General features: G+C 45.7%; 1 protein-coding gene across 3 annotated transcripts; it reads right to left on the bottom strand.

Annotated features, from left to right (window-relative positions):
• Window positions 1-9,708: 9,708 nt before the first annotated feature.
• CBY2 (chibby family member 2) lies at window positions 9,709-22,263 on the bottom strand. Of its 3 annotated transcripts, XM_059144258.1 has the most exons (3): window positions 22,100-22,263; window positions 21,719-21,799; window positions 9,709-11,126 (listed from the first exon to the last, which is right to left on the bottom strand). In XM_059144258.1, exons 1-3 carry the CDS (start codon window positions 22,172-22,174, stop codon window positions 9,909-9,911), a joined length of 1,374 nt encoding a protein of 457 aa, XP_059000241.1. In that variant the 5' UTR covers window positions 22,175-22,263; the 3' UTR covers window positions 9,709-9,908. The 3 variants fall into 3 exon arrangements, with proteins under 3 accessions (XP_059000241.1, XP_059000242.1, XP_059000243.1); XM_059144259.1 differs by lacking the exon at window positions 21,719-21,799 and having other exon boundaries at window positions 22,100-22,262; XM_059144260.1 differs by lacking the exons at window positions 21,719-21,799; window positions 22,100-22,263 and adding an exon at window positions 21,057-21,145 and having other exon boundaries at window positions 9,710-11,126.
• Between the last annotated feature and the right edge of the window lie 754 nt (window positions 22,264-23,017).

Raw genomic sequence — 23,017 nt, 5'->3', positions numbered from 1 at the left:
AGACAGGCAATATGTGTATTTACGTATACACTGTACTCTAGCTATACTCTAGCTCTTTGTGATGAATGATAATATAGCTAAGCATGCACACACACACACACCATCAAAACTCTTCCATCTTGAAAGAAGTCAGCCACAGTTATTGGGCCATCTCTGTCAAGTACCCAGTCGTGGAGAAAGCAGAATTCTGTAGTGTGGAGTAAGATTTAGGGTGAGAATAAGGTTTGGGGTCAAGTGACCCATCATATCCATAATATTTTTTTGTAGTGCCACCATCTACTTGCTCTATTTAAGACAGATTTTTTTTTTCCCAGCGTATTGTAGCATTTCAGTTCTTGGATACTGAAATTAGTTAATTTTGAAGAAAGCCTAGCTAGTTCCAAGATTAGCAAACCCCTTGAGTCCCTGAAATCAAACAAATGAGTTAGGCTGTGATGATCACGTCTTCCCTTGCTAACACCGTAAGGATCTGTTGTACATAGCAGATGGCGTACAGACACGCTCTCTGATTACACCTTCCCACAGTATACAACACACGTCAAGTCAAAGCTAACTCTTCCCTACCAAGAGGGCCCATTATCAAAATCACTGCTGTAACTTCTCTGTCCTCTTTCTCACTCAAATATCCAGAGGCATCACTGCCTCTCTCCCTCCCATCCGCGATGACAAGTAAAGTAAATAGGCCATTGTGACCTAACCATGGTGTCCTATTAGAGTTACCAAAGGAAGACATTTCCATCTTAGTGACCTCTAAACACTGAATCTTGGGTGAACATTTCTACAGCTGTTGGTCTCCCACAAATTATGGTTCTAAAGGGAGCATGGCCCCCAAACTCATGTGAGTGTATATGTATGGGTGTGTTTGCAAGATCAAGATGTGAGATTTTTACAAACCTTTGGTCTTTACAAATGACAGCACCTCTCTCTAATCTTGACTCTGTACCAGTCTCTTTATATACATATATAATCTTGGAAATGGTAGTTTTCTACCAACCAATAGCCTACAAACTCTAACAACTGAATTAACACTAAATCCTTGGGGCGGCAGCAGTGGTGATGTAAACCACGGTGTGCACTGGTGTTGGACCATTTCCTTTCTAATGCAGCAATTCTCCCTTCTCTGTCTCCCTGCTTGTGATGCCGTGTTTCTTGTCATCCGCTGCTGTTAAAAACAGTAAGATTGCTGAGAGAGCAGTGTTCAACTGTAGGTTTTGGGGGTTTGGCTTTGTTTTGTTTTGTTTTTTAGTTGGAATGGCAATTTTAATTCATTTGTATTTGGTAGGCACTTTTATTTTTATATTTCTCTACTACATCACAACATTATTTATTTTTTATTTTTTCAATATGTTTTTAATGATCCTGACTTGAGGATCCTGATATTTTGGACCTCATGAGCCAAAGCTGGTGGACAATTTAGATCAGACCCCATTAGCAAAGGGCAGGAAAGCACAGGGTCTTTAGCTAAACTTCCAGCAGAGGACTATCATAGCTGTCCTCCATAGAGTCCCTGGTGTTTCTTTTCTACTGAGCACCTACTGGGGGCCAGGCAACTGTGCCAGGCAGGCAGTAAGAATTTCTAGATGATGAATATTGTCCTCAAAAAACTGTAAGAGAGGGAGGAGGGACAGATACAAAAACAAACCACCACTTGGCAAATATGGTAAGTTGATCTGGTAAAAGAATATGCCATAGGTTAGGAATACGGAAGACACAAAAGAGGAACCCTTGACCTAACTTTGAAGGTTAGGAACACTTCCCGAAATAAATGATTCTTAAATTGAATCTTGGAGGATGAGTAACGGTTGCAAGACACACAAGGGGTCAAGACATGTTTCAGATGCAAAGAACCACATGAGCAAAGAATGACTCCCAGAAGGCTGAAGACCGCCCCATATTGGGACGGCACAAGGCCGGAAGTCGCAGGAGGCGGAGCCGGTGAGAGGACAGAGGTCTGAGCAGCCTGGATTTTATTCCATAAGTCTTTTCCCACCATGGCACAGAATATGGTGGGGGTGGGGGGCATGGGCAATATTCCCATCATGGTATGGAATACAGGAAGTACGGTGGGAATAAATGAGCCTGCTCCCAACCCTTTGAACTAAAGGGATTGATACTTCTGTCCACCTGCAACCCAACCCAGCATGCTAGTAGGGAAAGTCTGCAAAAGAAGGAAGGAGCCAATGAAAGCTTTAAAGGAGAGTTGTAACGTAGTCTGATTCGTGTTCTAAATGGCTCACTCCGGCTGCAGTATGGTAAATGAACTTACCTAGCATGAGACCACGGTAGATGAGGCAACACCTGAGAGCCCAAAGTGGGTCGTTGGCTGTACAGATCAAGAAAAACAGACAAGTTCCGGAAACTCTGAGGTCAAACTGGCCAAATTTGGTGATTTATTACATGTGGGGGGGGAGGGGAGAGAATGGAGTCAGCATAGCTGTCTGGTTTCTAGCCTAGGTATTGAATGAATGTATAAATACATACATCTATTTTATCCAAAGACCAAGATCTTTCCCCATTAATCATACCACACATACAGAAGTAAAGAGTTTGTGTTTTTTAAGATTCTCTCCTTCAGACCCACATACACGAAGGGTGTTTGGCATCCTCTCTTCTTTTCCCCAGTCCTGACTACCAGAGCCAAACCCTTACAGAGACACAATTTTAAAATGTTAAGAAATAAATCTGATTTTCGGTGTGACAGCCTGACATTAAATTCTCCTTAGCCTGGGGCCACCCGCCATCTGCCTATCTGAGAGCACTGCAGGGGGCCTTCCTCAGCACAAGCAGCTTCTTTGCTTCTAGTCTTTCCAAGACTTCAGGTGTCAAATTAACGCTGTGGGTCTCAATTCTTTCAAATGACCTTAAGATTGATGAAGCTAACCACTGGCCACTATTGGGACATCACACCACAACTCTAGTGAGCACCTTTCTGAATAGCTCTAAATCAATGTGGCTTTGGACACACCGAATGGTACCATTAACATTCCCTGGAAGATGCAGAAAAGGCTCAGGAAACCACACTGGTTTGCACCTATAGAGTATATCCGGCCCATTTCATGTCCTTGGCAGGCCGGACTTGCATAATACCCGCCCTTTCTGGCTGCCCCAGGAATTGCACAGAAGTCTCCTCCTGTAAAACACACTTGGGTTTCTTACACAATATATGCATCTAGTTTGACTCTGATGGACAATGGGAGAAGTTTTATTGTGAACTAGGTATTAGTATTTAAGAATTGGGTTAATTTGGATACAGGCATGACAATAATATGGTGGTTATGTTTCCTTAAAATGAAACAAAATGAAGTATTTATGTGACATCTGGGATTTGCTTCTAAAAACTACCAAAAGAAAGGAAGTAGGGGAGGATAAAAGAAGACTGGCCATGGATTGATCCTGGGAAGCCGCATAATGAAGGTATTGAGGCTCATTATACTTACGTGTGTGTGAGAAAATTTCCATCCTAAAGCTTTGTTCTTCTACTTTGTGCATGAACCACCTGTTAGATCTGAGTTCTCAGCATCATTTGAAGCCGATCTGTATTAGTTTTGGGCGACAAAGTGAGCCTGGGTAAAAGGCAGATTTTTCCAAGTCACTGACCCTGTTGCAATAATAGAATAATCATAGCCACCATTCATTAGGGCTTATTACATTCCAGATGCTGAGTTAATCATTTTGCATACATTAATTTATTTAATCCTCACAATAAATCTGCATTTAAGAGCATAATGAGGAGCTCAGATGCCAACTTTAGACAGCCTTCCAGTACCACAAAAAAAGATTATTGTAGCTAAATACACCAAAAAATTATCAAGAAGTTTTCTGTGAGTTGTTCTAATTTCTATAATTTTTCTTAAAGATGCACTTAAAAAAGGATTACTATGATAAAAACGAGTAAAACTTCTTGAGTTTACAAAGTGCTAGTCTCAGTTCTAAGCACTTCCCACGTACTTTCTCGCCTAATCCTCACCAACAGCCCATAGATCCTATGATGGATTAAGTGCATCGGTGGTCCTAATCAATGGCTGCTCTATATCCAGGAGGCAATGGAGTGCATTTCACATCCCTCGAAATCTGAACTGGCCTCATGACTTGTTCTTGCCTCTAGAAGGTGGTCAGCAAAAGGACAGACCAGTTCCAGCCTAGATTTCAAGAGACCTCGCTTACTGCTCTTTCTCTCTCTTGCACCCTTGCCTCTGCCATGGGAGTAAGCTTGGGGCAGCTGGCTGGAGGATGAGAGACGACATGGAGGAGAGCTGGGGGCCCTAACTGCCAGCGAACCACTGGAATCAGAGCCACCGTGCAACCCGCCAGCTGACCGTAGGTGGAGCGGGTCCTGCCATGACCAGAACTGACCTACTGAATCCAACCCAACTAAAATAAATGGTTCGGAAGCCATTATGTTTTAGAACAGGTTTATGATGCAAGAACAGCTAACTGAGGTAAGCAGGTGCCATTTGTTTTCACTAGGATAGGAAACCATGGCAGAGAGAGTTGCCTTGCCCAAAGTCTCACAGTGAGTGGTAGAGCTTAGATAGGTACCCAGAGGTCTGCCTCTGAATTCCACACTGCTCATGCAAAGCTGTTCAGATTGGAGATCTCCATGAAAGACAAGGAAAAATGGGAAGCTGTTGGGTTCTGACACCCAACAGCTTGATCGTGACTGCAGAAGGTTCCTTCCAACCACCTGGCAGCACAGGTGTCCCCATCCTTTTTCACCAGGCCAAGTACATCTTCCCTAGCACTCTGCCTGCTCTTCCCAGGAGGTGGGATCTCTCCTCTCTGGATTCAATCTCCAAGAGACAAGGAGATCATTTGGTTAAATTATATTGAATTCTGAAGGAGTCTCAATTCCTGGGATCAAGCCCCGCATCGGGCTCTCTGCTCAGTGGGGAGCCTGCTACCCCCTCTCTCTCTCTCTGCCTGCCTTTCTGCCTACTTGTGATCTCTCTCTCCCTATCAAATAAATAAATAAATAACTTTAAAAAAATAAAATAAAATCTTTTAAAAAGATTATTTGACAAAAAGATGTTATTCATTTGACAACGAGAGAGAGAGAGAGAGAGAGAAAGACAGTGAAAGAAAGAACACAGGCAGGGGGAGTGGGAGAGGGTGAAGTAGACTTCCTGCCGAGCAGGGAGCCCGATGCAGGGCTCGATCCCAGGACCCTGAGCTGAGCCAAAGGCAGATGCTTAACAACTGAGCCACCCACGTACCCCATAAATAAAATCTTAAAAAAAAAAAAAAGACCCACCATGGAAAGGTAGTGATGTATTTTAAGTAAGGAAACAGTGGGAGAATATCTCCATGTATAAGAAAATCAGTCTGATTGCTACATGGAAAATGGGCTGAAAGAAACACTGAAGATCCAGAGATGAATGCAGAGCTGGAGCAGTCGCCCAGAGGATAATGGTGGCCACGCTAGGGTCACGCTCATAGGAATCATGAGAAGTAGAAGGATCCGAGGGCTGTGTTGGAGGTAGGAGATAGGACCTGGTGAAGGATTAAATGAGTGGAGGAGAGGGAAAGTCAAGGACAGCCCAATCATCGGCCACAAGAAGTAACTTAAAACCCAGCAATTCTACTTTACTCCACAGAGTGTTACCACGTGAGGACTGACCGGTGTCTGAAAAAGATTTGGACTGAATCTTGCCATGGTGTGAGGATTTCTGATGGAGAGCTCTGAGTCACCCCATCTGCAAAGAATAAAGGCAGGCTTAGAGAGAGAAAATGTCAAAAATTAAACAGCCACTTGTCTTGGCAGCATTAAAAATAATCTGTCACCTGCTCCTAACTTTGTTCTTGGTTACAAAGGCCATTGTGTGAGTGAACAAAGAGGGGAAGGAATTTGGAAAGAACTACTTACCCAGAGAAACCGATAAGAGCTCAGGCTGGAGGAGACTTGCATGTGAATGAGGAAGGGGGTGGGCAGCTCCAAACACAAACATTCTGTGGTCTGCAAACGGCTCAGGGGCTCAAAATCGCATTCATCGGAAGGAACATGGTTTCCAGCAGCTGTGTTGGTAGACCCAGAATATTCTGAAAATGCTCTGGCCTTTCAGGAAGAGCCATCCCATCTGATGAATCAGAAATTCAACTCCATGGACAATAAGCTGATGGTGATTGAGGACTTCGGGTGTCCACGTTCCTCCATCAGACACCTCGCCCTCATGTGCCCTCCTCCCAGGTGCCTCCCTGAAGTCACACTGGACTCCAGCAAGCATTCACCACAGGCAGACTGAGGTCATTCCGTTTTATGAAAAGTCCTTAGAAAGGGGGAGAGTTCAAGAATAGAATCTGAGCATTCAAAGCTGGCAAGATTTTCATCAGAGTTGTTTTGATTTTGGTTCTTCACATTGGCTCTCTCTGCTAACCACAGAATGACTGTCCTCACATAGGGGATTTTCCCATTGGAATTCCTTCCCTGCACTAATTCTGGCAACCTTCAGTTTCCATTAACTAGCCAGTTGTTGTAGGTTGTGAATAGTCTCCATTTGACCTGACCCTTAATTAATGGGCGCTGCATAGTCCTAAGGACAGGATTCAGCCAATTCAGTAGGAATGGTCAGTTGACCCCAGCTACCAAGGGCGCCAGTTGGCCAGGCCAAGGGCCGAATGGCAGAGAAAGAATGCTTAGCTCTCTGAGGGCAAACCTTCCCTGCAAAGAGAAAATAGCCTCAGCCATTAGTGAGGCACTCAAGGAGGCAAACTAAGGAGGGAGCAGAGGTGTTTACAGGAAGTGCTCCTTGAAGAGTGAAATTCACTCTGTTCCACAAGAAGTTAGCTCCCACGGAATGTTAGCTAATCTGTCACAGATTGCACTACACAATGAAATGTTGTATTGAAGTAAATCTTCCCCACTCCATAAAAAATGACATTTTGTGGCTTGTCTTGCTAATTTTTCACTCACTTAGATTTGGCTTGACAGAGAAAGGTGACATTGTTAAGTAGTATTAAGTCCTCTGAGCTCCCTCAGCTGGCTAGAAAGCTCCCAACTGCTGATACATAGATTAATCCAAGTTAAATATTTGTAACACAAACATGGGGAGAACCTGTCTTTTGTCTTTTAGTTGTCTGGAATCACAGAAATCAATTTGGTTTCATCAAAAAAAATGAAGAAGAAAAAATCCTACCCCCTGGGGTTATCACATTGACTTAAATGGAGTATGGCGTACCATGACATCCTGCATGACGCATTTGCCAAATGGAAAAAAAAAAAAAAAAAAACTGCCAACGGCCTGAGGTCCGTTAGCAACAACTTCCTATTTCTCAGATTTGGGTGGCAACAGGGGAATGAATTACTGAGCCTCTGTGTGGACATCCGTCCCCTCTGTTCCTAAGTATAGACTAGAAATGTAGTCACCAACTGGTAAGAAAAAATACTTTCATCATTCTCCCTCATTTGGGATCTCTGATGCTATTCTGGGTAGGACTCAACAACTTCTCGAATCTGGAAAATAGGCCCAAAAACCATTTTTAAACTTAACTTTTGGACACCAGCTTTTCTTGGCAATGTGATCTAAAAGAATCTTGAGATTTGCAGCCACAGAGTCTGTGTTGAAGTCCCAATTTGGCTCTTACTAGCTGGCTAACCTCTCACAATTCTTGGCATCCCAGATTCTCTAACTGGAGAAGCAACAGTACTGCTTGCCTCCCATGAACCAAAGATCACGGGGGTCACATCAAGTGGCAAGTGCTGGGTAACTGCCTTTGTCTCACCTTCTGGAGCTGATTCAAGGCTCGGAAATCTAGCTAGCATGAACAGTGAGTTAGGAGTGAGGTTAGAGTCTCCCAACTCCTGTCTGTCCCAACCACAAAGTGGGCAAATTCCTCCTTTCCCTCACACCTCTCTCCTGGTAGAGACCCATAGCGAGTGAGTGGAGGCAGGATACTGAGAATCAGTCCAAGGAATTAGCTCAAGGACCACCACCCCGGTTCCTCAACTTTGTTGCAGACTGGAACACCTGGGGAACTTTTAAACATGAAAAGTAAGGAATTTGAAAACAACTATTTACCCAGAGAAACTGATCACAGCTCAAGCTGGAGAAGACCTGAATGTGAATGAGGAAGGGGGTGGGTAGCTCCACAGACCAACATTCTGTGTGCTACAAACAGCCCAGGGCTCAAAATCCCATTCATTAGAAAGAACATGGTTTCCAGCAGCAGCAACAGCAGCATTTTTCAAAGCCCCTGTGGTGGTTCCACTATACAGCAAGGTTTGGGAAACTCAGCCCAACTCCCTCTGTAGTCACCCAGGGGTTCCTTTCAACCTCTTGGTTCTACTCTCTGTCCAGATTTTGAAATGGGAATCAAAGCCCAGAATTTTGAGCCTCTGTGCCTCCCTCCAGTAAGTCTGGCAGTCATCTGCCCCACCACTTATATCCAACTGGGAAATGTGAACCATGGACAAGCAGAGGGCAAGCACCTGGGAATAGGGATATGATCCGAGAGCTGGGGAGAGCACAGGCACCCCTTCCCACACTGGGTGAACAGCAGGATAACATAAAAAGAGGTTTCGAGATCAAATAAAATTGAGCTATTCTGAGTTTCCCAAAGTTAAGCGGATTTCTTCATTGCAGGACTTCTCAGATCCTTCAACTTGGAGTATGATTCTGAATCTGCCAGAAAGGATTGATTTTAACAACATTTCTCCCCATGGAAAACTTTATTGTCTCAGAGCATGTCAAGGACTGGTGTTTCAAAGAATATACTTTGAGAAACTTAGAGCAATGTTGGGGGTAAAGGACATTTGGCAATATCTGGAGATACCCCTGGTCATCACAGATGGGGGTTGGGTAGCTGTTATTGGCATCCAGTGGACAAAGACCAGGGGTGCTGATAAACATCCAACATGCAGGAAAGCCGCCCCCGCCACAGCCCTGATTTACCCACCCCAAGTGTCACTGGCACTGCAATTGAAAAGCCCTAGCCTAGAGGAACTTCTCCCACAGGCCACCAACCATGCCATAGCTTCAGAAATGGAAGATGATGAAAGAAAAAGACAAGAGAGAGAGCACAGGAGTAGGAGAAAAAAGAAGGAAAAATAGGACAAAATGAGAGAGAAAAAAACAGACAAGAATGAAGGAAGAGACTGGGGTTGGGGGGCTGGGGTTGGGGAACAAAAGAAGGCAGATTCATTAACTGCCAACACTTGACCAGGTTGTCCTTCAGCTGGGGGATGGATGAACAGTGGCACAGCCAGACAATGGAATACAACTCAGCACTAAAAAGAAATGAGCTATCAGGCCATGAAAAGACACAGAGGAAACCTACAAGCATATCACCCAGTGAAAAAAGCCAACCTGAAAAGGCTCCATACTGTGTGTTTCCAGTAGATGACATCTGGAGGAGGCAAAACTGTGGACACTGTAGGAAGCTCCGTGGTTGCCAGGGGCTTGGAGGGAGGGGAGAAGAGGCAGAGCACAGAGGATTTTTAGGGCAGTGAAAATGCACTTCTGCTATAATGGTGGACACGTGTCATGATACATTTGTGCAAACCCATGGAAGGCACAATACTGAGCAGGAACCCTAGCTAAAACTGAGAACCCTGGGCGATAACAGCATGCCGCCGTAGTCTCCTCGGCGGTGACACTGCCCCACTCTGGTGGGATCGCTGGGGAGGCCGTGCACGCATGGGGACAGGGATCTATGGGAACAATCTGTACTGCTGGTTCCATTTCACTGTGAACCCACAACTGCTGAAAAAGGGAAAAAAAAGAAGCCAGAGAAGCACACTGATGATGTTAACTGGCCCCAGCCTCCTCGCGCCTTTATTACTTCCGTGAGTTTTAGAAAGGTGGTGGTTCTGCTCCTCAGTGGACACGAGCTGGCGGCTGATGGTGAGGGAGATGGACAAAAGGCAGGTCTTCTTCTTTGGCCGAGCGCTCTGGGCCCTGTGCTCCTTGGAGGCTTCAGACCCTGCTGGGCTTCTTGGGGTCCTTGCTCTTGGCGGGCATGAAGGCATAGAGCTCCTCAATGAGCATCTCCATCCGGGCAGTAACCTCCGTCACTGTGTCGATGACCAGCTTCTGCTGCAGCTTCAGCTTGTTATTCTCCCACAGGGCCTTGTTCTCTTCCTGGAAGATCCTGTGTTCCTCACGCAGCACGTGCAGGGCCCTGTTCTCCTCCTGCAGGAGCCGGTTCTCCTCGCGGAGGAGCTGCAGGCTCTGGTTCTCCTCCCGCAGGGCCTGCAGTGCCTGGTTCATCTCTCTCAGCAGCTCCAGGGACTGGCCCCCGTCGGGCAGGCCGGAGGCAGCCTTAACCTCCTCGTCCCCGGAAGAGCCAGACAGGTTGCTGACCATCTGGCGCAGGACCCGGAGGGTCTTGGAGTCCTCCTGGGGGGTCGGGGACCCCTTGGACTCCTCAAAAGAGGAGGGGAGGCCTGTGCTCTGGTCTGGCAGCAGCCCGGGCACGTGGGGCTCCTCATGGGGCGAGGCGATGGGCTTGGCCTCCTCCCCGGGGCCCGCCTTCTCCTCCGTCTGGACCCAGTAGGCTTTCCTCTGCTCCAGCAGCAGCTGCAGGGCCCTGTTCTCCTCCCTGAGCAGCTGAAGGGTGCTGTTCTCCTTGCTGTGGTGCATTTGCAAGGCTGTGTCCTTCTTCACCACTTCCAGGGCCACGGTGTCCTTGTGCAGCAGTGGGGAGGAGGCCCTGCTCTCATCCCGACCCAGCGTGGCCTTGTGCTCCTCCCAGAAGACCTGCAGGATCTTGTTCTCCTTGCGCAGGGTCTTGTTCTCCTCCCGCAGCGCCTTGTTCTCCTCCCGCAGCGCCTTGTTCTCCTCCTGCAGCAGGTACTCCTTGGCCAACCTCTTGTGGTGCAGCTTGTGGTGGAAAGAGGAGGACGGAGAGAAGTAGGGGGACTGGAGGCGGCAGTTCTCGTTTACCCACCGCCCGTCCTGGAAGACAAACATCTCATCGCTGAGCTGTACCCGCGGGGGGTTGTAATCCAGCTCGAGGTCCGCCTGGGAGGTAGGGCGCTCCATGGGGTCCAAGGGCACCGAGGAGAAGCGATTCAGCGGGTAGGAGTGCTGGCTGACCACTCGGCGGCTCAGCCGGGGCAGGGCGGCCTGCCGGGCGCAGCGCGGGGTGGGGTACAAGTTGTGGAGCCTCAGGAAAGGCTCGGCGGTGCCCCTCTGTGGGAGAGAACAGGGAAGACCAGAGTTAGTGAAGGAGCTGACACCCCGTCTGCCTCACACGGTAGCCCACAATTAGCTTAGTCTGATAATCCTGGTTGGCCACAGAGGACGCTTCTGTGTTGGGCCTCGGGGAGTCCTGTCAAGGAAATACAACAGACACTCATTGATTTGCAGTAGTTCTGTTCCGTAAAGTGACTGCAAACACCAAAGTCATGAATACCAAACCATTGCTCCTAGGAGAAATGGAGGGCTAGGTTCCTGCCAGCCCACGGTTCTGTTAACCGGTCAATACGTAACCTTGTATTATATGTGTTTCTGTTGAAGACATGTTTAGTATGGATTATTGATTCGTTAACATTGAACTTTCAGCCAACAGTGTGGTCTCTCATGCCTGAACAGAGCGTATCTAACCCGTGCTTTCTCCATAAGGCACTTCACGCCTTCTCTCATTTAGGAATGCTAGACGACACTTCAGTATACTGGGGGGCCATCCGAAACCATAAAATCACCCAAAAAAGCACAAAAAATGTAAAAAATGCGGCGCTCCATTAATTGTACAAAGGACATAATTTTACAGTGTGGGAGCAGAAACAAGTGTCGTTATCTAGAATGTGCGCATCAGGGGGCTTAAGTTTTTTGTACCCTTGTGCACGTCTGTGAATGGTCAACAAAGTGCCACAGGGGTTGACTGGATGGTTACGGGCTTCAGTGAGTGGGCAAACACAAAAATAGGGAATTCAAAAATACTTGCCATCACATATATATTGTGTAGGTTGAAGGCATTGACTTGGAGTCAACAAATATCGTGATTCCCAGCCCCACTATTTTGTCAGTTACAAGAATATGACAAGTTATTTGCATTTCAGTTTCCACATTTTCAACTTGGGATAACTTTATCGACTGCCTTTTTTCACAGAGCTATTTTTTAGGATGAAAAGGGATAATGGATGAAAGCATGAAACGTGGGCTCTGGCACACTTCCGTCACCTTAGAGGAGGAACAAACACGCCTCTCAATTGACCCCCGCTGCAGATATGTACCCACAATGGGCACCGGCAGCAGGAATCACCCCAACAGACACCCAAAGCACTGTGTCCAAAATGGCGGTGCTATCCATCATCCTAGTCGGCTCCCCAGCCCCCTTCGGTCCCGTCCTTCAGTCTCAGCCACCCTGAGTCTGCCCTTCCAGCAGCCCCTTTCACATCCGCCAACAGAGTGTTAGACTCAAAGGAGAATCCAGCATGTAATTTTGGAAAAGAAGGGCACCATCACAGACATATCACTGAGCAGTGAGAGGTCAACTTGTGGTAATGAAGACAGCAAAGGACACCAGGGAATTCACAAAGAGGAATTCATGATGGTGACCCATACATTTCAAGACCATCATATGTAAAAGGGGATTAGAGCCACAGAGCTTAAATCCAATAAGCCAGTAGCTTTCACACGTTCCATTATAGAATAATCAGCTGAGTGTGTTTTAAAATGCAGATTTTTTAAAAGATTTTATTTATTTATTTGAGAGAGAGGGAGAGAGCATGAGTGGGGAGGGAGGGTAAGAGGGGAGGAAGAAGCAGACTCCCCACTGAACAGGGAACTGGATGTGAGGCTGGGATCATGACCTGAGCCAAAGGTAGACACTTAACCAACTGAGCCACCCACGTGCCCCTTAAATTCAGATTTCTGAGTTCTTTGCTTATAAGACTAATTTACTTAGTATGGGTCATGGTCCAGAAATCTGCATTTCCAACAAGTTCCCTCAGTAATTCTGGCTGCTGGTGGTTAGGACAGCTCTGAATCAGCTAGAATGTGCCGTTTGCCCAGATGCAGCTTACACCACGGTTAAAAGCCAAGGTGTTGAGACTGGGAGTCACAAGAATTCCCATCCTGGTTCTGTCGCTGATAGTGTGAAACTGGAAATTTTCATTCTCTCTGAGACCCCAATTTTTTGCTAGTGAAAAAGAGAGTGCCAGACTCCCTGATCTTAAAAGCACCTTCAAGGGGGGCCTGGGTGGCTTAGTTGGTTGAGCATCCAGCTCTTGGTTTCCACTTAGGTTGTGATCTCATCGCTTGTGGGATTGAGCCCCATGTCGGGCTCCGAAAGTCAGCAGGAATCTGCTTGAAGGTTCTCTCCCTCTGCCCGCACTCATACACACTGTCTCTCTCTGTCTACAATAAATATATAAATCTTTTTTTTTTTTTTTAAAGAAAAAGACACCTCCCAACATTTAAAATCAGTGAAATGTACCTGTAAAATGGAAATGAAAACATATGCCTTGTTTGGTACACCACACCATTGTGATGACTGAATGAGATAACGATTGTAAATGTGTTCTTAAAACTGCCAAGTGCCATAGAAATGTAAGGTATTGTTATCAAGAAAAGTAGGTTTCGCTAATGGAAGAATTCTGAGGTGTATTCAGAAAGTGGTGAACAGGTGGGAAGTGTCCCAGAGAAAAGACAGCAGTTGCAGCAATGAATTTAAATAAAAATAAGGATCATGATAGCTACTTCTAAATACAGAAAAACTTTCATCTTAAGTACATTGCAATGCCCTCCAAATATCAATTCCTCATTTCTTAGGTTATTTTCACAATTTTACAGATAGAGAAGATAGAAAACAAGTCAGGTTATCTGCATTATATATATGGGTATGGAGAGAAAATATAATTTGCACGGTCTATCATGTTGGCGTGAATTCTTTAAGACCCAAAGAGCTTGCTAAATAGGAGGTTCAGTTCTATGCTATTAACTCTGCAATAAGCACATGTCATTAACTTTAAAAATATGTGCTTAATCTTCTAGATAGTGATGGTCCAGGGGCATTGGGCAATCAGAACCTTATTTACTTTAAATAAATCCAGCCTCTATGGTTTTCACCTTTCTCAACTGGGAGAGTCCCTTTGCTCTTGTGGCTGAACCTGTGACCAGAAGGAACTTCACTGTGGACAGCCCAGCCTACTTAAGGTCCCTTGGTCACAGTTTTCTGGGGAGACTAGCCACAATCACTAAGGAGCACGTCGTGAGAGGTCCTCTCCCTCCTTTGCAGGCCTTGATCACAGCAAGGTCTCGCTCTATAAAACATTACTGTGGAAATGGTGGCTTTAGTCAACAGTGTGGATCCCAATCTTGAGAAGAAAAAGGAAGAAGGAAACAAATAATGAGCTCCCATTTTGTGCCATACCTGTGCACTGAATTAATTTAACCTTTGCAACCCTGACTTCATGAAGTATTATTATCATTATTCCCATTTTACAGATGGAGAAGCAAACTCAGAGTCGAAGTTAAATAACCAGTGTAAGTTGCACCCGTTCAAGTCACCAACCCAGTCCCAGCTGCGTGAGCTTACTTGGGTGAAGCACACACCCAGGAAATCACCGTGTATTTAACAAAAGACTTGCAATAGTTAGGGGGTGAAAATACTTTTGTGTTAATTTTGTATTATGGAAAACGTCAAACATACACAGAGAAAGAGAGAGTGAAGGGCCCAGTAAACGTCCATGTACCCCTCACCCAGCTTTAGCAGTTACCAAGTCCAGGCTACCCACGTGCCTTTCAGCTGTACGACCACCCAATGCCGCCACCACGCCCACGCTACCGCGTTCTTTTAAAGAAAAGTGTAGACATCATGTCATTTTACCCATAGATACATTGATGCATATCTTCTCAACAAAGCATCAATACCATTAACAATGATCACTTCATATCAGCAAATACTAAATCATTATTCAAATTTCCCCAGTTGTCTTTTCTATTTTATGACTTTCATTTTTTTTTTAAGATTTTTTTTTAATTTGACAGACAGACAGAGATCACAAATAGGCAGAGAGGCAGGCAGAGAGAGAGGAGGAAGCAGGCTCCCCGTGGAGCAGAGAGCCCGATGTGGGGCTTGACCCCAGGACACTGGGATCATGACCCAAGCTGAAGGCAGAGGCTTTAACCCACTGAGCCACCCAGGTGCCCCTGTGATTATTTCATTTCAATCAGAGATATGCAACTTGATCTAGCTAAACATCCAAAGAAAAATTAGTGCTTTCCACTGTTTATTACTGTTCAGAGTATCCATTATGGTCTTTAAATCACCATATCCAGCTGCTTTGATTCTGCCTTGGTTACCCAAGGACCTTTTGACTGTCCCCTCAGCAGAAATGCACTAAATAAAATCTTACCGGGGGGTGACAGATCCCTAACCATGAATAATCTGAGTCCTTGGGCCCTAATCCTTATGCATGCCATCAGGTGACTTTGGGCATGTCCTCTCACCCTCTGACCTTGGTTTCCACATCTGTATAATGAGGGGTTAGTGACACGATCTCCAAATGTTCTCTTGGTCTAACTTTCTCTGGTCTAATGGATCTATGTTTATAAGTGGGCACTACTATGGCCCTAGCAACCCTCTTTACTAATGTTAACATCCTATCCCCTCCTTTAAATGGCCACTGCTTCCCACACAGACTCTGTATCTTCCCAGTTACATGCCCACAGCACTTGATCCAGAAAATACTGACAGGCTAATAGGACCACTTTAATTCCTTCCCCAGAACCCAATGCTCTCTTGTAACTAGTCCTATATTTTCCTTCCTGTTCCCAGACAGGTTCAAGGAGGAAGTCAAGTCCAGTGTTGCCTCATAGAACACAAAAACATTTTGGGGCGCCTGGGTGGCTCAGTTGGTTAAGCAATTGCCTTCAGCTCAGGTCATGATCCCAGAGTCCTAGGATCAAGTCCTGAAGCAGGCTCCCTGCTCAGTAGGGAGTCTTCTTCTCCCTCTGACCTCTCCCCTCTCATTCTCTCTCTCTCTCTTTCATTCTGTTTCAAATAAATAAAATCTTTTAAAATTTTTTTGAAGTTTAAAGAACATAAGGGTTTGTTTCATCAAACCCATAATCCTATGGATAGTATCAAGAGGCTAAAGTAAATCAGTACCTTCTTCTGAAACTGAGATTTAAGGAAAAATGTCAAATATCCAGGCATTTCAGAGATGCCAGGAATCATGATTAAACTCTAAGACAAGACAAAATATTAAGACAAATTCTTTCTTTCCCCAATGCCAATCAGACCTTGCTGGACTTAATCCTTCAAGAAAGGCTCCTTCTTGGGCGTGCCTGGGTGGCTCAGTTGATTCAGCCTCTGCCTTTGGCTCAGGTGCCACATCAGCCTCCATGCTCATCAGGGAGGGAGCCTGCTTCTCCCTCTCCCTCTGTCCCTTCACCCCCACCCCCAATTATGCTCTCTCTCTCAAAATAAAAAAAAAAACTTTAAAAAAGAAAATTTAATAAGGATTTTAAAAAGAGAAAGAAAGAAAGGCTCCTTCTTGGCCTTGTGAAAACTCCCCACCTTAATTCCATTTCCACTTTGTATGTTCTTGGACTAATCCTTCCTTCACATTTATGTTGACAAATCAACTAACATTAATGTGGCATCTGGTCTCAGACCCTATCTCCAGGGAACTTTCAGTCAATTTGAAAATTCAATGAATAGCACCAATTATTGCGTGGTGCAAATGAGGGAGGTCAAAGAGCAGCAGGCATTAATGTAGGTTCCTAGATATGGGGATGAGGGGACCAGGCATCACAAAACCCGAAATGAGTCCTGGCTCTACACTGTATGAGGGCACGAACTTTACAGAATCATTTCTTTCTGTGTCTCCATTTCCAGGTCTAGAAAATGGAGATGCAAACATGACTCAGAGCCACCCCATATGTTTGTACAATGACCAAATTTAGAGAGTGCCAGTCACAGCTACTGCAGTACACAACCTGTGCAACTATCCACCGTAACCTTACTAACATCTGCCCTCTTTCTTTCAGGGAGTTTGTTGTAGAGTTCAAAAATAAAGGAGAATGTGTGACATTTTCTTTGTTTATAGAGAGCTACAAAGATGATTACTGCAGATTCAGAAGAGAATGTGCTTAGATTTTCTTAGAGGAAGATTTATAGAACAAGAAAAGGGAACTAACATGATGACTAATGACTATTATGTGATAATATACTAACTGATTTCCATATTCACATGCAATATCTTACAGAGAAGAACTATCAGGTTTTACCTAAGATTGCATAGCCAGCAAGGGGGAAGAACGAGGGTTTAAAACAGGATCTCTGCCTCCAACCACACGTTCAATCATGCTCTTCACAACGCCCAGAGAGTTTATTTTGCATGTGTTGATATCATTCCTTCACAGTAGTTCTCTTTTGCCCTGTCCCATCTTCTCCCCAAATGGTAAACTACAGTTCTCTAAGGAAGTGAACTGTCCCTTAGTTAGTTAGTTAGTTAGTTAGTTAGTTAGTAAATTATAACATGCCTAGCACGCTTCACATACAGTGGAGGTATATTGAGTCCTTGCCAGTGAACTAATCAACCAAAATACACAAAAGGTAAGGAAGAGATATTCAATCGAATGATGCGAAACCATTGAGGCTGTACCGTCTATGGCCTACAAAAGCTGTGATTTCATATGTCTTCATATATTTAGTGGATTTCATGAAGTTATAGCTTCATTTCAATTCATATTTTTAAACTGCACAGCTGTGACTATGTGGTGGAAAGTCTAGAGCAGTGGGCTTTCCCATGAGAATTCCACAAAACCCTAGGCCTATGTAATCCTTAAGCGAGGTTGCCCCTGTGCCCAAGCATGCTGGTTTTCATGTCCCCATCCAGAACCTATAATCCAGTGAGGGTAGAGGCCCCAAATTCCCGGAAGCTTTGGGCTAGTAAGTCCCATTTTTTGAGCACTCGAGTCACTTCAATTCTCTAAATGCCACCTCTGAAATGAACCTAAACATATAGCCACTCTGTCTACTTCCTGGGGTTGGGGCAAAAAGCCAAAAAAGTGGTAAGCGAGCAGTCATAAAAACCAAATAGATGACCAGTTCTGCTGGTAAGACACCAATGTTCCTGGCCTACAGTGCTGTGGCAAATGCTAAATATAGTTATCTACCAAAGGGCTTTCCAAGGAGAGAGCTTGTGAGGTAGGTAAACACATGAGGTCCAAAACCCCAGGACTTCTCAGGCTGTGTTTGAAGCCAGCCTCTTCTCAGTAGGCCTCTTCAGCCAGTGGTATCACTTCCTGGGCTAAATGAATCTGTCCTTGATGTCCTTGAGGTCTGATAGGACGTCTGGGCCTTTCAGGAGAGCTCTGAAAGTTTCTTCTAAGCCTAGGAGGTAGAGCTTATGGCAACATAATCCAAGCCCCCAGAACAGGCATGGCCCCCATTTCCCATAGAGAAAAGATTGTCTCTACCCTGATCTGTGGGACATGCCCTCCTACATGGATAGAGACCCAGTAGAGGAAAGAAGGAAAGCTTGGCTTCTTCATGAAAGGATGGATGCCTGTGAGAATGAATGTGGGAAGGGGAATACCATTGACCATCACACCTTTCCATCATCTTGTTAGGAAGACAACCAAGAGCCTCTGCCCTCAGGAACACTGTGCTCACTGTTGTAACCTACGAAGCCGTGGTGTCAGTGATCCAGAGAAGGGAAAGACATTTCCCTTGCAGAGCCTGAATCCCACCTGTGGATGGGAATCCCTCCTTAGCATCAGGCGTGGACCTCTCCCCAGCATCTCCTTTTTAAGTATAAGTGGTCTTGCAAGGAAAATGCTTGAAATCACCAACTACTGAGTGCCTTTGCCCATTGTCCCTGTGGCAAATGGAGAGCATGGAGGAAAAATGGTCAATGGGAAGGGGGAGGCAGGGCAAGGAACAAAGGGGAGGTGATAAGACCAAGGTCTCTTATGGGTACTGTGAAGTTTCTAAGGAACAGGACTCTCTGAGTGGGACCTTCCGGGGTGGAGCTCTGAGGTTGGATGGAGTTCTGAGGTTGGTGGCCTGCTAACTAAAGCATTTGGGAAGGACTGGACACTAAATACACAGGCTTAGCTGACATTTTCGAAAGTTCTCTCCACACCAGGAAAACTAGGGCTACACAGACCAGAGGAGATGTCCAAATGCCCCAGTAGACTCCAAACCTCTTGAACCAAGTTTTTTAAACACCTCCTTTCCCAACATTACAGAGGGCTACAATCAGAGAACATCAGCCGTCTAAGGTACTGTCCAGACAAGTAAAGCTGAGAGGCCCCAGGAAGCTGGAAGGAAGAACCGGGTATGCTACTAAATTTCAGATGAGGGAACAAGGCTGAGTCTCACCAGCCCACCGTTAAATTATTCAGCTGCCTAGTACCATGATACAGCCAACGTTGGTTTTAATAAATGCTAACAGGTAAGAGGATAATTGGCAGGTCAGAGTGATTGATTCCAAGAGAATTATAAAATGAAGAGCAATAATGATAAAAATGTCACCATATGTGATAGTTTCGGGTAACTGTGCAACATAGGATCTCCTGACATCCTCCTCCTAGAAGTTATTCCAGCTGCGAGAGAGGCAGGGAGTGTCAGCAGATCCCATAGCTTCTCATTCTTGAAGAACAAGCCTGAACAAAGGAGAGTGAGAAGGGGAGGCCTGAGAGGGACGCTGGACGGTGCTGTGGGATCTCCTCCTGATCTGGACCCTTCGCTAAGGATCCTGCCGGAAACAGTGCCTCCGTGAGACTCACTGAGAGCACTCACTGGGGAGCGAAGGGATCCTGGGAGAACAGAAGGAACCAGGTCAGCGAGCTGGGGCAGGAACAAACCTTGAGGGCTGGCAGGTGAATGCACTGCTGGAAAATAGATCAGAAAACACACACGTTTAATGTGAGAAGAAAAACTGAAAATCAGTAAGACCTGAGAAGACCTAAGGATGCTAACACAGTGAAGCACAGGCACATGCCGGGTAGTTGAGAAGCCCAAGCTCGGCATGACAGGGGGCTGGGAAACCAGAGGCACTTTCTGGACACACGAGAACGGATGGGCTCGGTGCCAGAAAAAGCAGCACATGCAAATACATGCAAGGATTCGGAGAGAGGAGGCACTATTTCCTAAAGGCAAGAGAACAGAGGGAGCAGGGATGTGACACGGCCCCAGCAGGGGTGTAGTGGAGAGAGTGGGCGTGGGCCCTCCCTTCAGCTCTGCCCTTACTAGAGGGGCTGCTGGGCGTCCCAGTTCCCATGTCTCTACAGTCCCTACCTCACACTAGCATCACCAGGTCCTTCTGTGCAGGAAGTGTGGGGGCCGGGGGGCCGGGGGGCAGAGCCAGCTGCAGCCTTCTTAAAGCATTCCCAGTTCCCCAGTTCCGTTCCCCTTCTCTCCTCCTCTGTGCTGGCCACCTACTGGGAGCTCAGCAGGGAGAGCTGTGTCAGGTGTAGACAGAAGACTTTTTCCGATCTCTTTCTCACAAGACCGCTATTTCTAATCCTATTCCCTCCCCTATCCCCAGGCTGTCACCTTCTTCTTGTCCCTTAGTGATGCCAAGATTGATCTTTGTGGGCTATGAACAAACCGTAGGAGCAACACCCCCCCCCCACAGGGGAGTAATGGCCCGCAGAACGACACAGCATTTCAGAGGCAAAAATCAGACCTAAAAAGAAGGTTCCTAGAGCTGTAGGGTTCCTGTAGGCAAGCCCTCCTGTCCAACCATCAGGATAAAGTCAGCTTATGTGTTAGGCTTCGGGAGCTGAAACAGATGAAGTGGCTGCTTATTGCAAAGTTACAAGGATGATGTGAAAAGAAAGAGCCAGAATGTTCTGGGGTCCTGTTTTTCCCTCCTGCTGAACATACTTGTCAAGATTGTTACACTTATCTCCACCTATCAAAACAATGCTGAAGGTCTTCTTTGTAATCTTGTTCTTCAGAAAATCCTTAAGAGCAGACTTTAGAAAACACATGAATAATTTGATTATATGTATTATATACCATTATGTAGTTATATACTATATATGGAGATATATTTAAGTATACATGTTAGCATAAATGAATATGTATATAAAGGAGGCCCACAGGCACTCCATCCTGTTCCTACACAACCTCACATCTAGCTTTCAGGTTGTTACCTCTGCACTCGATTCCTCCAGCCTACATTTCAGCCCCTCTGGCTGCACGGCCATGATCTTCCAACAGGGCCTTAGGTGCCTCTGGAGAAGCAAGGCTACCTCCTTTGTGACATAGCCGCGGGAGGAACAATCCAGTCAGGAGAACCCCACCAAGGAAACGGCTGCTTAGGAGACCTGAGGAGAAGACCTGACACTCTGCAGCCTGTCCAGACCTCATCCGTTCACCAGACTCCCTTCTGAGTCCCCCTTGCACCCTTATCTTTGGTAAACAGCTGGCCTCAATTCTCTTGGCACCTCCAAGTCACCTGGTACCTTTTGGTCCAGGCCTTCGGCTTTCTACTCATGGATTCAGCCATCTGCATTTGGTTCCAGGTCCCAGTTATAATTCTCCCCCAGAAATCTGGAGGGTTGTCCAACAGCAAGAACCAAGACTGAAGTCTGGGAAGAGTAGTTTATATCAGAGGGTCATAGAAACTTTAAGTGGTATGAGGGCCAGAAGGTCTTACCAGGTCACCAGACCCACCTTCCTGCTTTGTAGGATAACAAACCCAAGACCCACGGTGGCTAAGTGAATTCTGCTCATTCTACAGTATCTTACAGTTTTAAAAGAAGAGGGTTATTTGGGCTATAAGGAAGTTAACCTCTTCTGTGATTTTCCGTACCTGAGGCAGAACCACATTGATTGGGATTTCTAGGCTTTCAGGTCTGGTATCTCTTTTTCTTGTAATATTTGGCCTCGAGTGCTGTAGAAAAGAGAAAATAAGACGATTTCTGCTTCCCAGTCCATCCTCTGAGCCTCACTTACTCAACCTGAAAAAAAAGAATTTCTACTCACTTAACCCCTCTTGTCAACTATGTACGGTATGAAAATCTGAGTCTGAGAATGTGAAGATGGCGTGTGACAAGATGCTTCTCTCTGGACAGAAATTTAGACATCTATTATAGTTGGTGTAAAAACCTTCTAGAAAGTCCTTGGAACAGAGATACCCATACCTACTATCTTTTCTAAGATTATTACTTTTAGCTCAAGGAAAAAGCCATACCAGTGTTAGGTGCCAGGTATAGGTCCTATGCAGGAGTTGGTCACCAAAACACTCAGAACATTCCAGAGGTGACATCACAAAACAATACGGTGTTTTTCAGGGCTCATGGTCTCTCTGAGCATCACAGGTGGGAATGAGGCATCTGACCATTAGGAAGAGTTCACCCTGGTTGTGTCTACCTGTCCAGTCATGGTCAGTGTGACACACAATAACTCAAACATTAGCCCCTGTTTGGTCATCCTTGCTGCTATTCCCATCCTCATGGCTGGCTGGCCTGAGATTCCTGTCCTCTCTCTAGAGCTAGCATCATCTACTTGGAGTTGTATCACTCAAGAAGGAAGAAACCCAAACTGAACTCATTCCAGACCAAGAGAAGATAGGGAGTCTGAGATATTTTCTGACACCAATAAATCCTCCAGTTCTCTGAGGCCAACTGGATGACCTCATTCAATTCTAACACTATCTGGACTTGGTGTCAGGTCAGCTAAGTTTAAGGGCTCAGTCCCTCAAGACTGTCCCCACTTCAGACACTAGTCACAAGTTCCAGGCCATCAGTGTTTCTGACTGACCAGCTATGAATTAGGGGTTCCCCCAAACCCATCCTCAGCTTTAATAACTTGCTAGGACAGCTAACAGAACACAGGAAAACACCTTACTTACAATTAGTCTTATTATAAAAGACACAACTCAGAAACAGCCAAATGGAAGATGCTTAGGGCAAGGAATGGGGAGAGAAGAACATGGAGCTTCCACATCCTCACAGGTTATACCCCCCCTGCCAGCTTCTCCATGTGTTCACCAACACAGAAGCTCTCCTAACCCTATCACTCGAGGGTTTTTATGGAGGTTTCATTACCTGGTCATGACTGATTAAATCATTGGCCATTGGTGATGGAAAATTTCCAGCACAAACCTTTC

This window comes from Mustela lutreola, chromosome 13, assembly GCF_030435805.1.
Source record: "Mustela lutreola isolate mMusLut2 chromosome 13, mMusLut2.pri, whole genome shotgun sequence".
NCBI classification, from domain to species: Eukaryota; Metazoa; Chordata; class Mammalia; order Carnivora; family Mustelidae; genus Mustela; species Mustela lutreola.
This window is presented reverse-complemented; position numbering and strand designations above follow the sequence as displayed.